Raw genomic sequence first — 27,087 nt, 5'->3', positions numbered from 1 at the left:
TGGTATTTAATTTGAAAAAAAAAATGTTTACTCAGTATGGATTGAGTGTTGTTATTGATGATTAGTTATAGTATTTTCAAAAGTTTGATATTGAAAGCAGATATGTAGAATACAGCTATTACAAACTCATTTTTGCGGCTAGAGGGCAATCAGATTGCTTACCAATATATACTGGAGTTATCTTCCTTTCTCGGTGGTACGGGGTGATAAAAAAACACACGTAGAAAAACCTTGTTCCCACATCTTCAATAGAATTCGATATCAACTCACTTTTAATAATATCCTTGTTCTAAGACAACTTTCCACACACCCCATTTTTCTTTGGAAGCTGTTTTCGAGATACTTGCAGACATTTTATAGAAGAATTCAAACATTTTCATTGATTTAAGTGTAGCTGCAGAACTTCGGACAGACAAACTGGATAAATGTAATATTTCTTCTGAATTCGGATTTCCTTGCCTCTTGAACGGAATTTTCCAAATATTTTGTGAAAAAAGAGGGACTACCAGTGTAGTTGATGTCGGTCAAGCAAAGGGTTTTCAAGATATTGAGTGGTCAATATCTTCCTATGTCCAGTTTGACTTTATGACCTCATAATCAAATGGTAATCTACTCCTTAAGGGGAACCAATGTACCAAGTTTGATATCTGTCAAGCAAAGGGTTTTAAAGATATTAAATGGGCAATATCTTCGTATGTAAAGAGTACTTTGACCCTTGACCTTTTATTTTGCGACCTCAAAATCTACAGTAGTCTACTCCTGAAACAGATCAGTGTACCAAGTTTGATGTCGGTTCTCAGAATACTACAATGTTATGGACAATGTCTTTCTATGTTCAGTTTGACCCCTGATCTTGCGACCTTAAATCTACAGTGGTTATCTACATCTTGGGGGAGGGAGGACCAGTGTACCAAGTTTGATATCTGCCAAGCTATAACTGTCTAATTTTTTGGTTTCATGATGTGATCAATCGATTGGCTTGCGTGATAATTTGCATAAACGCCGAAGGCGTTTATGCAAATTATCACGCAAGCCAATCGATTGATCATCGTCATGAAACCAAAAAATCTGACAGTTATTCCTTATATTTACATGTTCTTGATTCTGCAAATTCACGTGCTACAAGTCCCGCTTCTGTCTCTATTTGTCCCGCCCCGCACGTGATTTTTTTTCACCACGCCTATCAATGAACCAGCGGACAATACATGGTCTACCGACGTACCGACCGACAGTTGCAAACGATACCCGGTATGTCCCCTTTTTGCAAGGGGGAGGGGGGGTGTTAATAAGATGACCACTTTCAAAGTAGAAGGATAAAGCAAAGTTTGAAATCCTGTTTGGCAAACTACTGATTAAAAATAAGTGAATTTGTGAGTTTTTTTTTTTCAACTAAAAGTGAGCATTCTAGATTGTAAAATTGAAACTGAATGAAATAAGATGTACCAAAGCAGCTGTTTTGTTTTCCCTTTGAGAATCTTTGTTGAACGGTATGACTCAAACTGTCAATCAACAGGCAAGGGAGAGGACTTGCATGGGCGTGCATGCCTGCTGTCCAATCCTCTTTAATATTAATTAAATTAAATGAAATTTAATGTTGCTTGATGTCAAAAATATTCAGCTTGTTGTTTTTCACTTTAAAGATATTATAAGAACTTTCCAGTTGGAAACTTGAAATTGATACTACGAACCTCAGTTGAACTTGATGTGTGATCAGCTGTATATTCTGATTATTATTGAATTATTTTTCATTGACGATGTTGAATAAGCACGAGACACAGGAGAAAGGTATTATATAGATAATGTACATGGACAAATGAAATAGAAATAACTCCTTGACCGTAAAATCGTCATGATTTGGGCCCATTGAAGATTATTTTTATAACTTGTTAATCCGCTGGTAGATTTAAAAAGAGGAAATCTAAGTACGCGTTGCATTAAACCTAACACAATGGTGCCAAGATATTTGTTGACATGTTTTCTAAGCTTTTCTACTCTATTCTGCCCATTCTATTGCGAAATCAGGAAAGAAAAGAAAAGTTGTGCAGGAAAGACCAAATATGACATTAAAGAAAATGCAAGGTAACGTTGTCAACTTATAATATATATTTGCAGTATTTTTTCTGTGTAATCAGGGATATCTTAGATGAGGTTAAGGAACCTCTAAACACTGCACACTAAAGAGTTCTAATTGTAGGGTAGTTTTATGCACTTAGAGTGATCTGCCCTTGAATAATAAATGGGAATCTAATTTTAATGACACAAATTGTAATGGATTTAAGTACACAGTATTCTCAACATTATATAAAACCAAGATAAAGTTATTAACATGTACTTTCCATTGTACATATAAGTAAACAACGGTGATTCCTGTTCACTAATACTTCATGGTTTTTGAACATTTTTCTTGGGGAAATGGCAAGTGCCCTTTGATGAAAATAAACTAGATAAACTCAATATGTACATTTTTGTCTGATACAATTTTCTGAAAGTCCAAAAAATGTTTTATAAGGGTTTTGAGCTTCCTTGAGGTAAATGATAAGCAGTCTTTTATTGTCGTTTTTTATTTTGATTTAGATTTTTGCTCTATGATGTTAACCCGGGAGAGGGATTCAATCTTAGGAGGGACGTATACATGAGGGTGGCCAATCTTGTGTACCTCATGAATCAAGAGGAACCCTGGGTTCTCGTTCTTCCTCCATGGAATAGGATGTGGCATTGGAGATCACGTGATGTGGAACAGGAAAGACTGAAATGGTCCACTTTCTTTGACATAGAAAGCCTAGGAAAACATGTGCCAGTTATTGAATTCGAAGATTATCTTAAAAGTAAGTCATCTGGAGAATTCATATTTATTTAAATCGTCTCATTGCACCATCGTTTTAAAGTAATCTTATTGTTCTTCTTGAACTTTGGGGTTGGATAGGGGGCTACTTATTTAATCTTTTGGTTTCTTTTCCTTAGGAAACCAAGTAATAGATGAAGTGTTCTACCTTCAAGGAGTGAAAGAAATAACGGACTGGGAGACAATAAAAATAGACAAATGTCAGACAGATACAAGGTTTCTACAGGTATTCTTTGTAATATCAAATATCATTAAAGTTGCTAGTTTGTCAAGCGTTCAATACATGGAACTTTTTGCATTCCAGTCTCTTAGAAAATCTGAGATTCCAAACACTAACATGATCTACATGCCTATACCTTTTTGAAGCTTTTTTGAAATTGAACGTCAGAAAACTGTACTAGCTTTGTCTATGTTTCAACTGCTTTCTCCCATATTTTGCCTCATACTACAGGATTCAGATGGTAAATGGCGACATCTGTACCTTGGCTTCGAGGATTTGTATGCAGAAATGTTCAACTGCCTGTCCTTCTTTGGTCAGTTGGACCTAATGAAGTCATTTCTTATTGGAAATACAACAGGAAAGTAGGTATATGTTTAGTGTTGTTCAACTTCCACATAAGCATAGAACTAGATTATGTTGAATTTACTCAAACCCATCATGCTATTGGTACGATATAGGTTTATCTTCTTACCACGGGCTGAAAATTTATTGCATGCGGATTATGGTGAACATAACCCTCTTTTCTGGAAGGTATGATAACTAATTATAAGCATTATTTATTTTAAAAAAATCATACATAGCAAAACATTACAACATTTACCGAATTTATCTGTTAAAGAATAAATTTATTGTTCAATAAATTCAATGTTAAAGAGTCGATTTATTTTAAGTTGTACAAATTACTTCCAATCTGCATTTTATTTTTTTCAATTCTCATCAAATGGAAAGGCTAGAAGAAGCATGATGTATGCAAAACCTTTACGTGATGTTGGCGATCTGTTTCGTAAAAAACACCTTGATTCTGAAGATGAAGCTGATAAAACAATTCTAAAAGATTGGACTACAGTCACGGTATAAACTGTTCAGTAATGATTTACCAATACAAGTAGATAATACCTGCGACATGAATGTCATTTTGTGAAAACTAAATTGTGCACAATAACTGTTTAAAAAAAAACAAGATCTTAAAACCACCAACTAAGACATAAATTGATGTCAAAAGTGGAAAACATCTAGATATTGGTTCTTTGTAAGAATATATATATATATATATATATATATATATATATATATATATATATATATATATATATATATATATATATATATATATATATATATATATATATATATATATATATATTAAGTTAATTGACAAAATATTTTTAAGACAACTAGTTCAATTATTAGGATTCAATATAATTATGTTATCAGTAAATATATTTGGAAATAAATTTGGTATATCGACATTCTTTTGCAGAGAGATTCAAGGAAGGCAACGGGAGGCCCCTTTATTGCTGTACATTTGAGGAGGGGAGATCATTTACACGTCCGGGGGAGGGAACTACCATCAATGAAGCAAGCTGCTAAACATGTGAAAAAACTTCTCAAGAAGATGACCTTGAAGAAAGTGTTTGTGGCAACCGACGGAACCAATACAGGTCGAGAAGATCTTATTTTGATCAGATTTTTTTCACATAGTCTTTGATTTCAAGTTGGAACAATATTCATAAAAATCTAAATATTTCACAGATGAACAAGCTGAAAGCAATCTTAAGCATGATCTACACCATTCAAACGCGCGTAAAACTTGAAAATTGAAGTACCTCCCAACAACTTAACTGTCTAATCGCCAGGTTGTATAAAACGGATATTTTAGCACAATGACGTCAAAAAAAGTTAATTATTCTATCAACTGTTAATTTGTAGAATATGAAGAGTTTAAAAGTCATCTAAAAGATTTTCAAGTGTATCGATTTGAACCAACAGCAGAGGAACTTCAGACCTACAAAGATGGCGGCGTGGCCATTATTGATCAGTGGATTGCTTGTCATGCTAGGTAATCTTCCCTGTCTAAGTGAATATTTCATATTAGGACAACGCACTTCATAATAATGTTACCATTTGTTAAAGAACTGCAGAAGCGTTACAAGAAAGAAGTTAACTGTGATTAGATCAACCCTCAATTTTCAGGTATTTCATAGGTAGCTCTGCATCTACAGTTTCTTTCCGCATTCGAGAGGACAGAGAAATTTTGGGGTTTGAACCGTCAACCTCGTTTAACAGATTTTGTGGTGACGATGAATCAGACTGTGAACAACCAGCACACTGGACTATTGTTTATTAAAGGGTAAAAGTTATCTCATGAGATGCTTTGAAAATTATTGCCAAGTATACCAATTTTGATGTTATACAAAATTAGATATTTTCAAAATCCTGCAAGCGTTTAAAGGAAAATGGTGTCATGTAAAACAAAATGTTAAATAATATCTACATAAAAAAAAATAAATAAATAAAAAATAAACAAATAATTAAGAAAAATAAAACAGCAACAAAATGGGAAAAAACAAAATTCCCTATGTTCTGAAGTGGTAGCCTTTTGCTTTGGGGAAATATTTTCCAAATCGTAGAATGCCAGCTGGGGACCTCATGCTCTAGAACTGATATATGATAAACTCCACGTTATTGATGTATCAAATTATTAAATCTGTGTTCCTCTTAGATATTTACGGGAAATTTCCACGCTTTCTTCCAAATATCATGTTGTTAATTTTGAATTTCACTATACGTTGAGTTAAATACAAAATTCGCGTATAAAGGAAGAGTAGTAATTTATCCCAGAGAGAGTTATCACTCGTATCAGATGGTCAATGGACCTTAAATTGCCTTAGAGAAACTTGGAAATTTGAAACAAACGATTCCGAGTCATCAGTAAATTGAGTTATTGCTATTTATACTTCCAAATTCTACAGACACCAGACGTCACTATAATCCCCACATCCTGCAAAGGAGACGGCCGGATTGATTTTTTTGTGATGGTAGCATCTTTCTTTATTCGTTCTGTATAAGAGTTACATTTGTAGACCTTGACTGCATAACATAGCTGTAATCACTCAGCTCTTAGAAAAAATAAGAGATTGATATTGAACAAATGTATTTCTCTTAAGCCGACAATTTCTATGCAATAGAGACTGAAGAATAACTACCGATTCATATTTTGAATGATTTTTTCATTGTTTATATAAATTGTTTTTGTAATTTTAGACAGGCTATAATTTGCTAGGAAAATGTAAATTCATTGATCAGATGTGTTTTATGATTTATGTTAAAAAGCCAATTTTATCAAATGTGTAACAGTTTTTTTCCTGGGACTGGTTGATGCTAATCCTTGAAACTCTTGATCAGACTTAATGTAAACTTAAATTAGAAGTGATTCAAAGTGGCTTCGTATTTCCTTATATGAATTTTTTTTAAAAACAAAACTATGTAAATGCCTACACATATATTTCACATCTCATTTTCAGAATGTTCCTTTCTATTAGTGTATATCGTATTTTGAGTGACTGAAATATTTCAAAGATCAATTCATTCGTTGGAAACGGCTGTGTTCTTCAAAATTAGTTTAACCTTCAGACACAAATGCATCGAAAATTGAAAAGGTTCCAAAAAGACGATTTTGAAAAAGTAGAACAATCACATTGCAAGTAGTACTTGAAACTTCAAACAGGAAATCAAATAGAGTGATAATTATTATGTTCTCGCCATAGTTCCTCGTTCCACTTTCTGTAATTATAGTTTGGCACAGCCACTAGAATTAAAATGTAGGATGCCACGGTACTGAGGAAATAAAACCAAAACAGGACCCTGTCAATCACAGATGCAATCTGCTGCCATTCGGCCACAATTAATTTTCTTTGAAACAACGAAGAAAAGGTTCGACATACTTCCGGTGTCTTTGACCTTGATGTCATTTTTTGCGGTTTGTCTTTGGTTGTATTATTATTGTCTCTAGGCTCTTCCAAATCAGAATTTCCACAGTCTTTCTGTGATCTATTTGTATCTTCAGGAATTTCATTCAGCGGTTGCATTTCTTCCTCATTTTCATTATCTCGTGCTGTTGGCGAAGCTTCTTCCGCCTTGCTAACTTTTCTTCTATTCCGAATGAATTGATTTTCCAGAGACAGAGTTTCTAATTCCTGGTATAACAGATCATCCTTTTGCTTGGTTGAAAATGAATGTTTCTTGCAGACATAGGCGCCTTTTTTCTCATCTTCCTTTTGAGAAAAGAAATTGAAAATACTTATTAACTCTTCTTATGACTTCAAGGAATTCAGTCTTAATTTATGGTTTCACATTTTGGATGATTGAAATTGCTATACTTACTAAAATTACGTCTTTTGCAAACTTGATTAAGTCATGCTTGAGAAACATGATCTTGGACAGCCACACGAGAGATATGAGTCTCAGCCATGCAGGTGCCCTCTTTGTCTTATGTCCTCTGTTGTAGAGGTTTATTACGATGACAGCCATTATAACAGACAATGACGTCATCGTCATCACCACACAAAGATATATACCTAAAAATATGATATCTTTTAATACTTTTTGAAACTTTGTTTTGGAAAAATGGTAAAGCTTTTTTTTACTGTATATTTTCTCGAAGAAAATAGATACATATAAGAATATTGGCAGTTTTCTTGTTACCTATCAATGGGACGGATTCTGAAGTTGCTGGGACTTCTTCAGCTATCAGTAGCATAAACATGGAAAATGCCAGGAAAACCGACAGCCCGAGGGTTATCTTTTCCCCTGAAGTAGGCGGAAGCCAAAACGTTAACAATGTCAAGGCAGATAGCATGACACAAGGAACAATGATGTTAAAAATATAATAAAAAGTTTTCCGTCGGATATGAAGAACATATGTGATGTCTGGATGTGGATCCTCACAACAGGAGTGTGTTCGAATATTTTTCTTCAATGTTACTGATAATAGATCCCATTCACTGTTGTTGACGTAAGCAGTGAGATCTACTGGAGACTCCGTGTCATTGTGAAGTGAATGGTAGTCTATCCATGAACCACTGTATATCCAGGAACCAAACCTTCAATTCAATGTCACAGTTGTAAGAAAACGATATAATTCAATTCACTTCAATTGTTCTAAAATCAAGTCACGTGCAATGATCTAGATCATTTGTATGAAAATATCTTTGAAAAATGTTTCTGGAAAATATATCTTAGACTAGTAATTGTTAAAATTGGGGGGTTATTGGCGTTTGTCGATCTGAAAGTCAATGAATGGGATTCTTTTTTCCAGACCTGATTTACCTTAAAATACATTCCTGATCATCGAACGGAAAATAGGTAATATCCACTTTGCAAGAGCTTTTTAACTTAACAGGAACTGGCCACACCACAATGCCGTCATAATTAAGTAGGACATATGTTCCCTGCATGAAACCTGTAGATCCATCATCAGCGCTACAACACGCAAATTTAAAACATTTGTCCCAAGTTTGTTTTCTGTTATTGAAAGTACATAGCTGTGTTTTCTACCTTAGTTTTGTTTTTATATTCTGATTTACTTTAGAACCCTTGGAGAACATACATTTTCTTTTTGAAGAAGTCGAATATTTTTCTATATCACCTGCATTGTATTCTTATCCTTACTATATCATACTGAGAAAATAGATGGTAGAGTTTGTGAGCACTTATCTCTTTTTCCTTGTTTAATTCTTTGTTATGGTTGCAGTTAAAATAATTATTCTGGTATTGTTTTTGGTCATATGCCTCTCTAGTGTCTTATATACTTTTCATTTTCAGAGTGAGTAAACAAATGTGAGCACGCACTTGATTCATGATTCATAAAAGCTTAGTATTAGGGACGAGGAAGAAAAGTTACTTGTTGTATATGAAGGTATCTGGAAGCCATACTCGTTTTGACGGAACACGAATAGATCGGATCTGGCTGTAATTGGCGGGATCCCAACTCAAATTTTCATCTCTCCAAGCCTGAAAAATGTAGATAAATATAAAAATATTATATTTGTAGTAAAACACGTTCTAGGTGAACAGGTGTGATAGAAATCCATTCGATAACCCCCATATAAAAGTTAATGGTGTTCAAATTGATCTTATCTGATTCAATTTGGAATTCCTCAAAACAAATTGGCTATCTTTACTGTTAGCCAAAATGCAACGACTGCGTATCCTTATAAATGTACGCACGTAATTATCGATAAAATGAGATTGCTTTAGTTTTGTTTAGCGCTGTATACAACAGTACAAGTATATCACTTTAGAATTTTTGCTTCCTGTTGCGTTTTCTGAACGATGTTTCCCTTCTGTGCACTCGAATCTCTCAAAAAAAGCATTGATAAACGATATGTACTCCTGTAACCTGGCAAATTCTCAATGCTTGATCTTTATTTAGCTACAATTTCTAAAATAATTCAGTTCAATCTTATTTTAAAATTCAAACATTAAGTTTTAGTGTATACGCTTTAATATTTTTAGAGATCATATGTGTCACTTTTTGTAATATGGTGGTGAGTATACATAATATTGTTAACTCGATTGGTAAGAATTCGAAAGTCAATCAGCATTTGTTAGTAGAAAAGTTTGGAACTATAAAAATATGTGCCCTTTTGACTGCTTGAAAGGTCTCAAATGCAAATCAAACAACACAAACGTTTCGGCCAAATGATCCTTTTTGGAGAACTCAAATATCGTTTTAACATTTTGAATGTATTTTCCTTTTATAATTAATACTAGTTTCAACTTTGATAATTATTGAACCTAAATAAAACATTTTCTAGGATTTTTTTTCTTTTAACCAAAAGTGCGGAATACTTCTGTGTCTAGACGGAAGTCTTCCTTATTGTTATAAATTATTAATTAAGATAACGGTGAAGGATGTGAAAAAAGGAAAGAATTTAAGATAATTTTGGGACATCAAAATAGAAAAAGTGGTTTTTATGTTAGGTACACGTTGAGTCTCTATCAAACTTGGTTGTTGTCTTCTTTAACATGAAATATTAAGTAAATTATGGAGATATAAAAAAGAATTTTTTTTTAAAAATCTAAATGGCGTGTATTTGATAAAATAAAAGCCTAAAGATACATGTATCTATAAAAAATGTCGTATTGTGAAAGTGAAATATACTGTAAACGTACATAAATTAGTGCACTCAAAATTAAGCGTATTGTTCTGTTTTGTCTGATTAGGGCAATCATAAATTAGCGAATGACACGTATTAAATTAGTTCTAATCATGCATTAGTGTGTGCAGACAAGAAGTAGCGAGAAAGGTGCTTAAGAATACATAATACAAACAAAAATCTGATGCCTGGATTGATATATATTTTTTGACTGATTTTGAATAGAAATGACATAAATTATAATAAATCCCTAAAATATAGAGAAATCGTAAGTTTTCTTTGGTGCTAAAATATGCCACTTTGTTTTGGTTTCTGTATAATTCTATACAAAATTTTGCATGTAATTTTAACATTGTGACAAAATCTTACAAAATTCCCCCACTTTACACGGTAAACATTCAGGTTACCTATTTGAATATAAATCTATGAAAAATATTGCTGGTTTCTGAAAAAAAGTTTGTTTCTGTTAGTTAACCTTAAATACTATTACCGCTTAAATAAGCACGTTTACAGTAGAGAATATTTAAAATAAAGAATTCATTTAGCAATTTTGTCGATGTCACTTCTTTCATGATTGGGGTACTCCAAATATTAAAAAAATAAACAATTATTACTCCTAACCAAAATAGTAGCTGCTGTGAAGGATAAACTTCAGATGTATTGTGTAACTACATATTCAGGAAGTGGTGTAATAAAATACATGTATATAGAGATAACCAACAATATTCAAGCTCAAAAGTCCATTCAAACAATACAGATCAGAAGCAGAGCAAATACGGACCTCTAAAACATCAGAGGTGGGATCAGGTGCCATGGAGGAGTGAGCATCCCCTGCCGACCGGTCAAATCCGCCGTGTGCTCTTGTCATGATCGGGTAATAACGGGAAATCCGTCGACAATTCAGTGGGTAAATAATAAGTATGAGAAACGTCGTTCAGCATTTGACTTAATGATAGATTGTATTTGCTGACAAGGTCATTGTATCGATCATAGAACGTACGAAATAATGACTTTAAACGAGACTGTTGATATTCTTGTTTCATCAACTTGTTTGTCAATAACTTACCTCGTTTTAGAAATTGTTCATACGTAGATTATGCTCTTGCGTATCGAACCAACTGTGAAATATAAACCCCAAATGCAGGTGAAGAGGGTACATGTATATTGCTGCATAAGTAAGAGGAGTTGACGATTGAAAAGTTAAAGACATCACGTTCATCATAAAGCTTTGTTGTTAGATTACCATTAACGTCTTTTTCTAGTAAAATATCCAAATATGAAACAGATGTGTCAGACTCTGTGGTATCTTTTATTTCAAGCTCACTGGGATATATCGTGTCGACATATGAATGGAAATAATAATTGTTAATTGATAATCCGTCTTCTATAAATCTATAAAATGTCGAGTTGAAAGCCACAGCAAGAGTCTTCTTTTTCTCATAAATACGATTTTGAATTAATTCTGCTTCATATGAATACAAATTTAGGTCTGCTAATAAGGGGGCGCAATTGGTACCCATGGGAATTCCAACAGATTGTTGGAAGACTTAGTCTCCAAAAACTACATAGATATTGTCAATCAGAAACTCACGCATCTTTTAATATCAACTTCAGAGTACGTGTGTGTACAATAAATGTTTTTTTAACAAAAACATTTTGCAAATGACCAAGGACATAGTAAGTAAATTTACGAGTTCCATTTTTATTGAAGATTTGTGTGTTTCTCATCGATAATTTCATCATATTAATATAATGTATATTAACTTGAAATTCGTCTGCTTTTAATTATTCTTAAATATGAAGAATCAGGAACCACTGTTAACACAAGGGGCTACGATTAGATACCTTCATTCATTAAGAAGACGCCCTGCACCAAGTGTCTCATGAAAATATAAATGTTAAAAATTTCTCTACCGAATCACGTGTTTTTTTATTTAAATATAATATTTTTAATGCTTTGAACTTTTATTCTTGCTAAATAGCCCTCCTTGTAACCACAGAAATAATAATACCTTATTTTAGTGTAAAATCTGGTTGTTTACATAACATACACGTTACTGGTTAAAGGATTCTTTCAGTACACAAGAAGAAGAAAGCAATTTCAGCGAACATTATCATGCAAATGATCATCAGTTAAATTTGTTATGTATCTTCTGGGGACCGGGGGGATAGCCCCCGTGCCCCCTCACACAACAATTTTGCCGATATATAGTAAACTATACTACAGAAAACATAGCTACTTAATGCTTGGGCTCCCTCAGTGATATGGTTTTATGACCTTTCGTTTTTGCCTGTCAATGAATTTTTGCTGTGTAGCGACCCCTAAGTTGTCCCCCCGTATCGCCTTAAACAAACAAGCAAACAAACAAAAAATACTTTTAAAAAATTAAAATGACAAGGCCTTAATGGTAAATAGGATATTTTTGTACCGAATGTATTTTTACGTCCAGCAGTTCACTGGTCCTGTATATAGTTATTCTAGCTTAATTGTACGGACTGTTCTTCAAAGAGGTCAAATATTTTTTGCCACTGTACAAAACCAATACTGTGCTCCTCCTGAATTTTCATTTGATTTGATTCGCAGAAGAAACACTAAACACTCTAAATCTTATCTTTAAAAAAAAAAAAAACATGCTGTATGCTATGCATAGTACGCAAGATACAAATAATCTCGAGGCAATTGTGGCGTAATAACTGTCGAAACTTTCGAGATGAATCAAGTGTGCGTGTGCGAAACTAAGTGATTATTTTATCTGTTAATAGATCAGATTAAGCCAGCAACTGAGCTTCCCGATCATTTCTTTCTTCGAGTGCTAAGCCTTTTGAACATATTGGAACAGTATGATTTCTGACCTCGGAAGAGAGCATATTTTTCAATGTTCAAGGCCCGTGAAAATAATGGTAAAATTATTACCTGGTCAATGAAGACATTTGTTGTGAGAACTTGGTGACGCTCATCCTGTAATTTAAATGATCTATATAATTATGCTTTCCACAAATAAACATGCTCTTCAATCTCTCGTTATAATAGCTGCAGAACTGTAGCTCTTATGGTTTTAAATTTTAGTCTTTGACCATAACTACGGTCAAAGATTAAAATATAAAACCATAACGCTACAGTTCTGCAACTGTCGTCATAATAGATGTATATAAAATTTTATCATATAAATGAAATCAAAGATTTGAAACAATTGTTTTCATCATTAGTTCGAGACTTCAAATAATATGTTCATAACAATAAAAATACATACCAGATCGATGATTTGGTTAAGTTTTAAGCTGAATGTGACACTAAGTATTTTGGTGGCGTTAATCACTGGTCGTACACTCTTCTCATACCCGAACATTAAATCCTCAAACAGACGCTGTTCATCAGGCACCAGAACGGATGAAGCTCCTTGAAATAATAAACATGGTCAATAAATGATGATAGATCATATAGCTTCTATTATTCAATACAAGATATGAACTAAACTTACGAAATAAATAAATAAAAACTATATATATATATATATATATATATATATATATATATATATATATATATATATATATATATATATATATATATATGGATTAATCATATAAGTTACAGGGATATCATGCATAATATCATTGTGAAACATCAATCCCCAGAACTCAAAATTTCTATAAGAAAATGTTTTCGTAAACAACCCAGATGAAAAGGGGATACACAACTTGAATGATAAACAATGTAACAAACAGAAAGGTGGAACCCTGCTGAGAAACAGGTTAATGCACTGTTATCAAGACGGATTAGGATAAATATTTCCCATCATTTCCCATCATTTAAGAGAGGAAACTGACGGAGATCTACAGAACCTTTTCTCCAGTTATTTTTCTATCAAAATCTTCCTACTGAAAATTCACTGAATTTATTTTTCATATGCACAAAATAATCCTACCTTCAAGCATAACAAATGAAGAGAATAACATCAGCATTGTTCGGGAAACCATGTCTCTCAGTTTCTGAAAGAAAATTCTTATGATTAATCTTCACTCAACAAAGTTCAGGGGCATTGAAATTAGAAAGAATTTTCTTGTAATCTCCAAGGAAACACTTTTGAATTTTAGAGCTTTCAGCTTGTAATTCTGTAGATGAAACTTTATGCGAAAACAAAAGCTTTTCCAATTTCACATTTCAATAGATTGTTACTATGCAATATACATATATGTAGATACAGATGCTGGTATGCATTATTGTAAATTTTGAATCTTTTTGGATACTACAGAGCAATAATTCAATTTTCACACTATAACAGAAGAATCAAGTGTGTTCCTCTCTTTACCTAATTTTTGTGTTTTCAGGCGACAGACTGAAGATGACGAAGATTTAACCAACTTGACCTTGCTAATATGTAAAATAGTTCCATGTAACTCTTTGATTGGTAAGATTTTCTTTTGCAAGGGATCATTCAATAAAACAAAATAAAGATGGAAATACATCTAACCTTCAAATCAATCTAACATAGCTCATCCTCAACACTAGGATGATAAAGCAAACATACCGATACATGTACGTGTAGTTACGATCGCAAGTAGGTATCAATGAAGCAGACAAAAAACAAATCGTGATATATTTTCTTTCACACATGTACCACACATATATCCCCCCCCCCCCCCCAGTATCTTCTTTATCAACTTGCTTAAGTTAAATGCAACTTCTAATAAAATAAACTGCATGACTTTTCAATAAGAAATTTTCAAACATCATTTTGTGAGAATATTTTTTTCTCTAGAAATGTTTAAGTTACTGCCGTAAATACTTACAAAATAAAAGGTAAAAAGCACCTTGTTTCTTTAATCTTTCAGCTTCCTTTTTTCCTTTTCATCAATTCTTATATTCCTTGACGTGGACACTAGCTTAGTCTGTTCTCGATGTTCAATATATAATGTTTTTGAACATGGACGATGGTAACAAGAGAAATAAAACACAATTCATTCATGTACATATGGTTTCGCTCGTACTGTTACTTTGTTGGCGAAATGGAAAACGATTCCAACTAATCCAGCAAGAACCAAAACCTCAGTATTGAAGAGATAAGCTCCTTTGTAAATGATATACGCAAGGTTTATAACGAAAGCCAGTGATTTTGTAGAGCCGGATTCGACACAGGTATTATTTTCAGGGGGAGGAGGGATGAAATGTTTTAAACATTCTTTCTAGCAGATAATCGATGCTCTGACAGCTCCTAACGATGCTCGGCTAAAAGAAGGGGTTTAGTATTGATCTTAGGGGATGTCAGCTTTTGCTCTTCTCTTTCCTTTATTAGCTCCACTTCATCGTCATTTAATGCAGTCTTTTAGGTGTCTCATTATACACTTGAACATCTCTATTAACCAAATACTCAGGAATAGTTCTAACCGAATGTAAAACCTTCTTGAAACTTGTATACCAAGTGATTATTTGACAGTAAATTATTTTTGAACAAAAAAGAGGTTAAGGCACACTATTTCAGGAAAATGAAAATATCTAAAGCACATAGAAACTTAGTCCTTACCGTGTTTGATTTTCAGTAAGATCTACATATGTAACAAAACGCTTCATGTAACGAAGTCAACAAGATTTGTTCTATTATTATGAAGCTCACTCTGCGAACATTGTACTCCTGGCGATCGATTCTTTTGTAGGAAGGAGGAACAATGAATCCCATTTTTAATGACAGTGGTTCCATGTCTGTTACAACTTCTGTACCAATAAATTAGCATCAGAACTGATCTGTATTCACAATTATATCAAATAAAAAGTTTTACAATAATGTCAACAGCAAAACGGCTTTCTTACGATCTTCTGCACATTTATTGTGTTCTTAGATTATTGTATAACGTACATACATATTTGATATATTCGACTGGGGAGTCCATAAACTTTTTGTGTCAGATTCTACTCATTGATTGCAGAGAGTTTTTTTTGTAGATAATAAACATTGATATGTTTGCTGACATACGATCTCAAATTTTGTCTTAAGGAGGCCCGATCTAGTTGAAAATTAAGAAAAAGGACCAAAAGATTTTTTTTTTCAATTTTAGATATATACTAGATGAAATCCTACGCAAGCGCGGGGAATTGATTTTTTTTTACTGCTGACTGATCAATTCGAATAATATGCATGTATCTTATACTTTCTACTGGCAGTTAATTATAGGTTTATAGCAGGAAGAAATACTTTGTACAAAATTCCACAATAACTTTAGGAACAGAAAAGGGTATGATATACACCCCCTTCTTTTTTTATCTTTAAAAATATCAATTTCATTAATTGCCAATTTCTATTTTCATGTATCATCTTTATATTTTGATACCTGTTATACTGTTTTTATATTATTAAAATTGAACTTCGAGTGCTCTGTTTCCCTTCCATCACAGATAAAAAAAAGGATACATCATCTACATGTACATGTATGTTAAAAACATCTTGAAATGTATTGATTTAAGCACGAATTTATTTTTAACAGCTTTAGTAAATTGAGAAAACTTAGAATAAATCACTTTTACTTCATATTTTTTAAACACTACCATATTTAGACACTACCATAGTTGCTATTATGCTGTGGCGAATATGCAAATTCTAATGCTAGATTTATGAGCACCACTTACTAAAAGCTCTTCGGTATATAAACATTTTAAGGACTCATAGTATCACTCAAAGTGATATCAATTGCTTTATTATTATTTCCCTGCCCATTCACATCATTTTATGCTTTTAAATATCGGGTTCGATGCCATCTGATGTTCTAGAAATTTCTATCAAGACTCAGATCGATATTAACTGAAACGATTTGCACATTTTATTATTTAATCAGTAGTCAAAACTTATTTCTTCTATATAACGTAAATCAAATTTTAATTGAATAATCCATTGATAACGTTTTATCAAAAAAAAAATAAACAGTTGCTTGTTGTCATTTTCATTGAAAATTGTTACTAACTTGGATCCGCCAACCGAAAACACCACCTTACTCCCTTATTTGGCTGTTTATCGAAAATGAAAGTAGACTTATAATTTAATCTTCGATAATTACTATGCAAGTGAAATCTCAATATATTTTACGACATCATTTCCTAGTGTAATATTAGAGGAGTTAGTCTGAACTCTGGTGCAGGCGATTGGGAGTTTATTTACAAAATTTATTAATTTATAAATATAGATATTTGGTTTCATCATCCTTTAAAAAAGTAAAATGAAAATTTTATGATATAATCTTAATTATAATGAAATATGGATCATTTTAAAATACTGACTATTTATCACGGATTTACAAACAATTATGTAGTAAAACTACCTTTATATAACAAAAGAATTGACAAATTAAAAAAAAATAAGGTTTTCCTTTTGATGCATTAGCTATCCCTCATTTAGAAAAATGAAAAGAAATTGGAGGTATCCTTTATCATAGTGAAAAGAAGACATATCAAATAAATATGACTACAAAGTTATCTAAGATATTTTCAAGTCACTATAAGTTTACTTAATATCCACAAATAATTGTTGTACTGTGTTTGACAGTGTATGTTTCTAACATTATGAAGGACTTTTCCTACCATTTTTCAATTTGTTTAGCCCAATAAGTTGATCAACATAAGGAAGGTGTGTGTATTAGGGGAGGGGGGTAATATAACGACGACTTCGTTATTCTGTATGCATGTAGGAAAATACAGTTCAAGCTTCTGTATGCATGAAGAAGTTATCAATAAGTAAGCTATTTTTTTCAACGGAAAAATACAACAGGGGTTTCCTTTTCGATGCAGTCGTTTTTCAAACTCCCCAGTTTAAATAATAATATACCAAACAGTGTATAATATGTGTACATTAAAAGTGTTAAATTTCTACATGGGAACTGGCAATATTAATATAAAAAGATACATAACTAAGTAAATGTTAAATAGTCATTTATGTTTGTTTGTTTGTTTGTTTTTTTAAAAATCATTCATTAAATTGAAATAAAATGCCATTATGATCTTTCAACATGAACAATTCAGACATATGCATTTTAACGTAATTTGACGCCATTTAAACTGTTACGATTCTGTCGAAGATTATGCCAGACTATGAGTCAAATATGAAAGTGAAGTTCTTGACACTTTGTCAGAATTGATTAAAAGTATAAAATTGGTTTTGAAATATCGTGTTAAACGCTTAATTAAAAACCATATATCCTTCTGTCTTCAATGATTCAGAAGTAAAAATTAGATGTATTAAGGAGGGATTCTTGTCTGGTTTCTGACTAGATGAAATATTCAAAGTATATTTGCTTATATGTTTGATATGTTTAGATGTAAGAGATTTAAAAGATAATATTTTTTCTTTCCTCATCACAATTGTACAAATTTAAATAGAAATGGTAAACTGAGTTTGAAATCTAGCAGGGACTACATTTTTGGCGGAATGGCGGTGTATGAAAATATCTTCTTTTCTGCCTCTCAAAATAATTATAGAACAATTAATTTAGCTATGGTTTTTACACAATCAAAGACTTGGATAATTTTTTAAATGCAAGTTAAATCAATAATAAGGGACTAAAGTTTTAAAATATATCAAATAAAAATGATTTTCCAAACAAACTACAATTATGTTTGCTTTTAAAAGCTTCTAATCTAAGTTCAGATTTGAGCCAAAAATCCGTAAAAAGGTGTTTTTTCTCTCTTAGTAAACGATCAAAACTTTCTGTTTTTAAATCATGTTGTATCTTTATGTGACAACTTTACCGTATGTGAAAATAAGAAAAATTTAAATATAGGAAGCATATAAAAATAACTAAAATATCTTAAAATTTTAGGAAAAATAGAGAAAATTCGGATTAGCCAATATCCATTTTAGTTAAATTATTTATGTCAATTTGGTAATCTCATCTTAAAGACCCTATATGGTAATATCTCTTTATGCAAGAAGAAAAGCATTTAATTTATTGAAATAGTAGGCTTGGCATAATTGACAACAGTAATTTTTTATTCTTAATGTCCAGGGAAAAGGTACCTTGACCTTGCCTCTAATATAAAACGGTCAAATCTAATCTAACTGATACGATCTCTTTGTGATATTGTCTTCTTGATTCTGTGAAAATTTCATTGATTTTCGAATGTAAGAAATAAGGGTTCTTATGAGAATATGTACTGGTTCCAGCTGAAAAAGCAGGTAACAACATAGTTTTTGTTCATAAGGCTCATTATTACAATTGTTGGGTTTAATTCTTGGTAATCCAACTTATATTTTTAGTTCCTTTTCTAAGGAGGATTTTTTTTCGGACTCATACGTCAGTTTTAAATATTATTAATATACCCAACAACAAAATTGAATTTTAATTACCATATCTGTACTGAATTCTTAAACTTCATAAAAGTCCTTACAAACAAAGATACATACATGTAGCGGGTTCTAGTAAATATTCTACCAAGTTTCTTTATTTACCCCTCACGAAAATATTAACGGCAGTGCAGGAGAAACTTAAGGAGTACTGTAAACAACCTATACGAGTAGTGGTATTAATCAGATGTGGATACTTAAAAACGCCGAGGAACTTTTAGAAAATTTGAAAATTTTACGCCAAAATCAATAGCATCAAAACGTACGACTTTTCAACTCTTTATAAGCTAATTCCCACGATAAATTAAAGACCACGCTTTCTGATACATACACAGCTGTTTCTTCAATGAAGTGGAACTCGTATTTGGATACCTTAATCATCTCACTGGTCATCATGCAGCAAACTTATTTTGTTAAAAACATTGATTCTACACAAAAGTACTCCGAGGTCGATATTAAAAAGATGTTTGAGTTTCTCATTGACAACCTCTACATGTATGTGATTTTCGGAGACCAGGCCTTCCAACAATATGTTGGAATATCCATAAGTACTCATTGTGCTCCGTTATTAGCAGACTTGATTTTGTAATTATGAAGCAGAATTTATTCGAAAACTCCTACATGAAAAGAAGTCTCTTATGGCCAATTCCACATTTAGAGATATCACCGACGTTTCACCAATTAACAAGTTTTATTTCAGTTTCATTCTTCCTACGTTGATTCGATATTAACAATATTTATTTTCATTCCTACGTTGATTCGATATATTCCTTTGAACTCGATATAATTGACACCGCAGAGTCTGACACGCCTGTTTCAGATCTGGATGTTTAATTAGAGAAAGATACTGATAGCAAACTGAAAACTAAAATGTATTTTAGAGATGACTCCAACTTTTCTATCGTTAACATCACTCATTTATGTAGCAATATACCATTATCATCTGCATATGACGTTTATATCTCCCAGTTGATTTGATTCTACGTAAAAACAAATTCTAAAACGACGCAGATTATTGACAAATAAGTTGATGATACAAGAATATCAACAATATCGTTTAAAGTCAACATTTCGGAAATTCTATGGTCGATACAGTGACATTGTTTTCGATTTTCATACAGATTGGTTGGCCATTATTTTCACATTGAATTGTCTACATAATTTTCCGTTTACCCGATCCTGAAAAGAAGCACATGGCGGGTGTGACCGGTCGGCAAGGGATGCTTACTCCTCCATGGCACCTGATCCTATCTCTGTTTTCAGAGATCCGAGTTGGCTCTGCTCATAATTTATATTGTTAAAATGGTTTGAGAATGAACACTGTTCAGTATTTTCACACTTCACGTAAATGTATTCGATTGTGATGGTAATTCAGGCTACTTTAACGAGTCTGAAACAACGTGAAGACATGTGTGCAGATCAACTAGATCAGAACCTCGTTCAGTTGTCCAAATGAAATTATCTGGGTTCATATCCAACAGTAAGGTTTATTTTGCATATTTGCTTTGCTTAGCATTTTTTAAATTTTTTTTTAAATTTTTGGATTGAACCCGGAAATAAATAGAAAACAATTGAAATATATGTAAGTATGCAACACAAGTGCTTTGCTGTTGATGTACCAGACGCTTAATTATTATATCCGTTGGAACGTTACGATGATTCGATAAACTTTATAAAAATGTACAGTGTGAGAAAGACAGCATTTTGTGATTGGTGTGAATGCAATGCATAGCTGAATACCAAAAATTTGTACACTATCTCTGCCTCAAATGTAGAATGCAGAATGACATTTTGCATTAATTTGTTGATTTGGAAATCTAAAACAGCACTTTCTTTTATATAGATCAAGAAAAAAACACATTTTATAAACCCAGTAAGGATCTTGATTTTCTTAAGTTTCTTTTTATAAAGACAATTTTATCCTTTTTCTGCAATAAATATTAAAAAATACAATACATCCAGGATAAAATTGGTATATAATAACACTTTATCAAATATTTAATTTTGATATCAGAATTCTATCTTCTTCTCCAAGAGTGATTTTTTTCTGAATGAATTTTCTTCAATCAAAGGCAATCTCGAGTACATTTCCCATCCATAAAAGTCACTCAGATTCTAAAAAAAAAGATGCTCATTCACAAGCTTTATTGAACATCACTTGTTCGGAGAAAAAAAAACAACTTAATTTATAAACCACAAAATTTTCTAATTAGAAAAGTAAGGAAATAATTCAAAACGCTGCGCTCAAAAACATTTTGTTACCAAGTTAAATTTTAACGATGTAGCTAAATATGCTGCGGGTGACATATTTGCAATCACATGACCCATTTTTCATTTTAGCTGTTCATATCCTAAATTTTTTAAAACGTTCACTCCTACTTAAAATAGTGTATTTATTCACATAGCGGTTTGAAGTTAGCTTTCAGAAAATTCTTTCGTTCCTCCTACGGTTGGAGTTTCCGCAGAAATGACGTCACATCCTGGTCGTCTTAATCGGATGCAAGGAAACAGAGTATAGTATACTAAAGACATCTTACTTATTGATTATAACTCCCACACAAGGTAAGACTTCGTTCTTTTCTAACATTAGAGAATAATTCATTACATACATATGTTAAACACACTGGCAAATGAATGTGCACTAAATAAGTATTAAAACTGGTCAGAAAGAGGGTCACAGAACTGGGTCACATCCCAAAAATATTCTTATTTAATATCGTATAAAATGAAGAAATAATAAGGAGAAGCGGATAAATGTAACTATTACATGTATAGTGGTATACAATAGAAGTAAATCTTTTCATATGATACATTATCAGTTAATGAATCTTTCCCCGCAAACTACACTGATGTATATGTACACCTCATCCTAAATTCAAGACTGTTTCGTAATAGAAAAAGAACATTCAAGTAAAACAAAATTATTATTTGATCAGTTGAGGTCCTAACACTGCAACTTAAAATAAGAACTAAATGTGCCCCAATTAACACATTGAAATAATATCATATAAATATTGTTTTGGAGACAGTTTGTGTAGTTTGTTAGTAAATAATCTATAGTAACATCAATAATATGTTGTGACTGACAGTGGTACGTTTATCCGCTCGTGATACTTAGATGTGCATGAATGATCTCTGTTTATTATATTGTGTTATGAGGATAAAGAAGGACTTCCGTGTCTGTGAAGGGACGTCACTTCATCATCCAGTCGGATGTTGTTAAAGTCTTGTCTCTACTGTACGTCTCTCCTCTTACTCAAACCTCACGCTACCCTTCTGTCTTTCCTTTGCAAAGTGCCCGTGGCTGAACTGATTAGAGGGATTTAGCAGTTTTCGTGAGGTTTGAATGAAAAGTATTTCATCTTTTAGTTTAGATAACCTAAAATGGATGAATACCCACTTAAAGGTCTAAACGCTTGCATTATACTTTATTTCCTATCATTACCATTAACATACTCTCATTGGAAAAACTATTATAATAACAATGGTCAAATATTTAAATGCTTCATTTATTGAGGAGAATGTAGTTATAACTGGATCTAAGTGCAATTCTGTGAATTGTAGTACTATAGTCTGTCTCATGTGAGCGACTCCATCTTACTATTGATGATAGCAAATGTTATGACTTGTCCTCCGAGAAAATATCTAATAAACTTAAATTTTATCATTTTCAAACCAGTTTTAAATAGTCAAATGTTGATACATACAAATTAAAATGCTAGGAATCATCTTTTCAAGAACAGCCTTGATATGATAAGTCATATTAATAATCTAAGCATGCTTAAGTTGTCAAAAATCACCATTGCCTCAGGGAGTAGGGCGGGGCCACACTAAGATAATCAGTTTTACAAGGGAATATGTAGGAAAATAAATTTGAAAATCTTATTCTATGTTATTTCAGGTAATGCAGATTAAAATCGCCCCTGGGATAGGGTGGGCTAAAATATGGGACCAAAGGATTACATGTACATATATTACAGAGGAAAATACAACAAACTTGAATCAACACGACATGCAAATGTTAGCATATCAATATAATTTAGTGTCGCTCTGAACTTTTGGTGTGGTGTGGCCTTCAAATCAACATTTAGATATATTGACGACGTTTATCAATATTAACAGTATTTATTTTCATTCCTATGTATTGTTGATGTGATATATTCCTTATATCAATATATACATGACATCAAAGAGTCTGACACATCTGTTTCATTTTACTAGAAAAAAACGTTAATGGTAACCTAACAAAAATTCTTTATGTTGAACGTGATGACTTCAACTTTTCTATCGTTAACATCCCTGTAAAACCTGTGACATTTTGATAACTAACACTTCTTTCACCAGTAATCTTACTGGACAGAGCTTCTATACCAAAACTTACTGAACTGCAAATCTTCTAATGTTGTCTACGGAATAGAATGTAATCTTTGTGGACTTGTTTATGTTGGTGAAACCAAGGGATCACTTAATAAAAGAATATCAGGTCATAGATTTAAAATAATTAATGGGGGTCAGCAGTTTTTATACAAGCATTTTAATTTACCTGATCATTCTATTTTGTCAATGAAAGTTAGAATTCTAGAAAAGATTTATCACCACACAAACAGTCCATCACTGAGTACACCTTTCCGTAGAAAACGAGAAGAATTTTGGATTAGAAAACTAGGGACAGCCTTTCCCTTTGGATGTAATGACAATGTCAATAGTGTGGGAAATCTTTCCAGTCCACAGTGTAACAATGTAAATGTGATGGGACTTTTTAACCATACACAGAGACGTAAGCATGGGCATCGGTCTTACAATAAACCTTTAATACACGATGTCTCTTTTGATTCATTACTACCTTACGTAAATCAACAGTTAGGTCTACATCATATTCGCACCAAACTTTACTCTGTCCCTTTGTAACTTTTAAACAATCTTTTTGAAAAGGTCAAGGAAAGTCCATTTTTTGATTCCTCGACACCAGAATATAGGCTCGGATCTGTGATTATGGATATTGCAAATCATAGGCTTTTTAAACTCCCTTGTTTTACTGAAGAAAACGCAGCTAAAACAATCCGTTTTTTTCCCTTAATCTTCAATATGCCAACAAAGGAATTGACGCGGTTAAGATAAGTAATATTCTTAATCACAAAAAGGTCCAGTCATGTATTCCACCTGTATTCAACTTGTATTTCAAGTTAAAGACTACACCTTGTATTTTCTACAAATATACATCGACTATTGCTTCCAAACTTTTTAATTACAAGAAAATTTTACAGGACCTGGATATCGAATATCTGAAACATTATCCTCCATCAGGTTCATGTTCTCCTTCACCCTATAACTATAGTCCTGCTGGACACGTTATTACTGGTGACGTAAACATAGTTAATAATGAGGACCTTAGATCACTAATTTTAGAAGGTCCTAAATAAAAAGAACCCGATTCTTCAACTGGCGTCGGAATTTCATAAATATTATGGAATTTGTGGAGGATTACGCCAGGCGATGGGCCAGACATGAAAAAGAAGACCTTGACACTTTGTCAGAATGGATTAAATGTATCAGATGTATGTTAACATCGCGCATTAAAAGATTGAGGGGCAATATGAGAACTATCTATCTTCTGTATTCAATCATCCAGAAGTGAAAAAAGAATTCGATAGATTACATGATCAGTACGTACTAGGTCCCTGCTGACAAAGCAGGTAACAACATTGTCTTTGTTTGTAAGGCTCATTATATTAAATGTATTTTAGAGGAACTTGGATTTAATTCTACAAGTGGTAATCCAACTTATCCTCATAGTTCCTTTCTAAGGAAGAAATACTTCAAAATCATATGTCAGTTTTGAATATTTTCGATATTCCAAACAACCAAAATGAATTTGAATTACCATATCTATATTGGATTCCGAATCTTCATAAAAATCCTTACAAACAAAGATACATAGCAGGTTCCTGTAAATGTTCAACCAAGCATCTTTCTTTACTCCTCACTAAGATATTAACAGTAGTGAAGGAGAAACTTCAAGAGTACTGTACAACAATATATTCGAGAACTGGTGTAAATCAGATATGGATACTTAAAAATTCCAAGGAACTTTTGGAAAATTTGAAATCACAAGATTTTACCAAAATCAACTGCTTAAATACTTACGACTTTTCAACTTGATACACAACCATTCCCCACGATAAATTAATGTCCAGGCTTTTTAATATTATTGACAGCTGCTTTTTCAATAAAAATGGAACTCGTAAATTTACTTACCTTGTCATTGGTCATTTGCAAAATTATTTTGTTAAAAAACATTCTGATTGTACACACAAGTACTCTGAAGTTGACATTAAAAGATGTTGAGTTTCTGATTGACAATCCATGTGGGTTTTGGAGACCAGGTCTTCCAACAATCTATTGGAATTCCCATGGGTACAAATTGCGCTCCTTTATTAGCAGACCTTTTTTAGCTCACCTGAGCCGAAGGCTAAAGTGAGCTTTTCTGATCACATTTTGTCTGTAGTCCGTCTGTCCGTCTGTCTGTCCATCTGTAAATTTCCATTTCACATTTTCGACTTCTTCTCCAGAACCACTGGGCCAATTTCAACCAAACTTGCCACAAAGTATCCTTGGGTTAAGGGGATTCAAGTTTGTTCAAATGAAGGGCCACGCCTTCTTCCAAGGGGAGATAATTAAGAATTCGTGAAAAATTAATGGCATCATTAAAAAATCTTCTTTTCAAGAACCACTGTGCTTGAAAATATGAAACTTATGTGGAAGCATCCTCAGGTAGTGTAGATTCAAGTTTGTTCAAATCATGACCCCTGGGGGTCGGGTGGGGCCACAATGGGCGATCGAAGTTTTACATAGGAATATATAGAAATCTTTAAAAATCTTCTTCTCAAGAACAGCAAAGCCATGATTGGTCATATTTATATGGTAGCATCCTCAGATAGTGTAGATTCAAGTTTGTTCAAATCATGACCCCCGGGGGTCGGGTGGGGCCACAATGGGCGATCAAAGTTTTACATAGGAATATATAGGAAAAATCATTAAAAATCTTCTTCTCAAGAACAACAAAGTCATGATGAGTCATATTTATATTTATATGGAATCATCCTTAGGTAGTGTAGATTCAAGTTTGTTCAAATCATGACCCCTGGGGGTCGGGTGGGGCCACAATGGGCGATCGAAGTTTTACATAGGAATATATAGGAAAAATCTTTAAAAATCTTCTTCTCAAGAACAGCAAAGCCATGATTAATCATATTTACATGGAAGCATCCTCAGGTAGTGTAGATTCAAATTTGTTCAAATCATGACCCCCGGGGGTCGGGTGGGGCCACAATGGGCGATCGAAGTTTTACATAGGAATATATAGGAAAAATCTTTAAAAATCTTCCTCTCAAGAACAGCAAAGCCATGATTGGTCATATTTATATGGTAGCATCCTCAGATAGTGTAGATTCAAATTTGTTCAAATCATGACCCCCGGGGGTCGGGTGGGGCCACAATGGGCGATCGAAGTTTTACATAGGAATATATAGGAAAAATCTTTAAAAATCTTCTTCTCAAGAACAGCAAAGCCATGATTGGTCATATTTTTATGGAATCATCCTCAGATAGGGTAGATTCAAATTTGTTCAACTCATGACCCCCGGGGGTCGGGTGGGGCCACAATGGGCGATCAAAGTTTTACATAGGAATATATAGGAAAAATCTTTAAAAATCTTCTTCTCAAGAACGGCAAAGCCATGATTGGTCATATTTACATGGTAC

At 32.8% G+C, this 27,087-nt stretch overlaps 2 protein-coding genes across 2 annotated transcripts; one reads left to right on the top strand and one right to left on the bottom strand.

Moving 5' to 3' along the window:
- Positions 1 to 2,610: 2,610 nt before the first annotated feature.
- On the top strand, positions 2,611 to 5,225 carry LOC133178652 (GDP-fucose protein O-fucosyltransferase 2-like). Its single transcript, XM_061313378.1, has 8 exons — positions 2,611 to 2,825; positions 2,962 to 3,068; positions 3,294 to 3,424; positions 3,521 to 3,593; positions 3,792 to 3,914; positions 4,324 to 4,504; positions 4,773 to 4,902; positions 5,037 to 5,225. The coding sequence occupies exons 1-8, from the start codon at positions 2,633 to 2,635 to the stop codon at positions 5,188 to 5,190; spliced, it is 1,092 nt and encodes a 363-aa protein (XP_061169362.1). The 5' UTR covers positions 2,611 to 2,632; the 3' UTR covers positions 5,191 to 5,225.
- A 755-nt stretch (positions 5,226 to 5,980) lies between these two features.
- LOC133190348 (neuronal acetylcholine receptor subunit alpha-10-like) lies at positions 5,981 to 15,276 on the bottom strand. The gene is made up of 9 exons (XM_061325926.1): positions 14,795 to 15,276; positions 13,930 to 13,993; positions 13,255 to 13,400; positions 12,918 to 12,962; positions 8,746 to 8,855; positions 8,172 to 8,324; positions 7,548 to 7,945; positions 7,227 to 7,420; positions 5,981 to 7,117 (listed from the first exon to the last, which is right to left on the bottom strand). The coding sequence occupies exons 2-9, from the start codon at positions 13,979 to 13,981 to the stop codon at positions 6,575 to 6,577; spliced, it is 1,641 nt and encodes a 546-aa protein (XP_061181910.1). The 5' UTR covers positions 13,982 to 13,993; positions 14,795 to 15,276; the 3' UTR covers positions 5,981 to 6,574.
- Between the last annotated feature and the right edge of the window lie 11,811 nt (positions 15,277 to 27,087).

This window comes from Saccostrea echinata, unplaced genomic scaffold (genome assembly GCF_033153115.1).
Source record: "Saccostrea echinata isolate AGI-Se365-2 ecotype Australia unplaced genomic scaffold, CSIRO_AGI_Sech_v1 ptg000001l, whole genome shotgun sequence".
Classification (NCBI taxonomy): domain Eukaryota; kingdom Metazoa; phylum Mollusca; class Bivalvia; order Ostreida; family Ostreidae; genus Saccostrea; species Saccostrea echinata.
Note: the sequence above shows the minus strand (reverse complement) of the source record. Positions and strands in the feature narration are given on the sequence as shown.

What these genes read in the sequence shown, in the direction of transcription:
- LOC133190348 (XM_061325926.1), bottom strand. Translation starts at nt 13,981, where the DNA reads ATGGTTTCCCGAACAATGCTGATGTTATTCTCTTCATTTGTTATGCTT. An exon ending in GATACCTTCATATACAACAA is followed by an intron (nt 8,325 to 8,745) that starts GTAACTTTTCTT and finishes TGCGTGTTGTAG; the next exon opens with CGCTGATGATGGATCTACAG. An exon ending in AGAATCCGTCCCATTGATAG is followed by an intron (nt 7,421 to 7,547) that starts GTAACAAGAAAA and finishes TCATATTTTTAG; the next exon opens with GTATATATCTTTGTGTGGTG.
- LOC133178652 (XM_061313378.1), top strand. Translation starts at nt 2,633, where the DNA reads ATGAGGGTGGCCAATCTTGTGTACCTCATGAATCAAGAGGAACCCTGG. An exon ending in ATTCGAAGATTATCTTAAAA is followed by an intron (nt 2,826 to 2,961) that starts GTAAGTCATCTG and finishes TCTTTTCCTTAG; the next exon opens with GAAACCAAGTAATAGATGAA. An exon ending in ATAACCCTCTTTTCTGGAAG is followed by an intron (nt 3,594 to 3,791) that starts GTATGATAACTA and finishes TCAAATGGAAAG; the next exon opens with GCTAGAAGAAGCATGATGTA.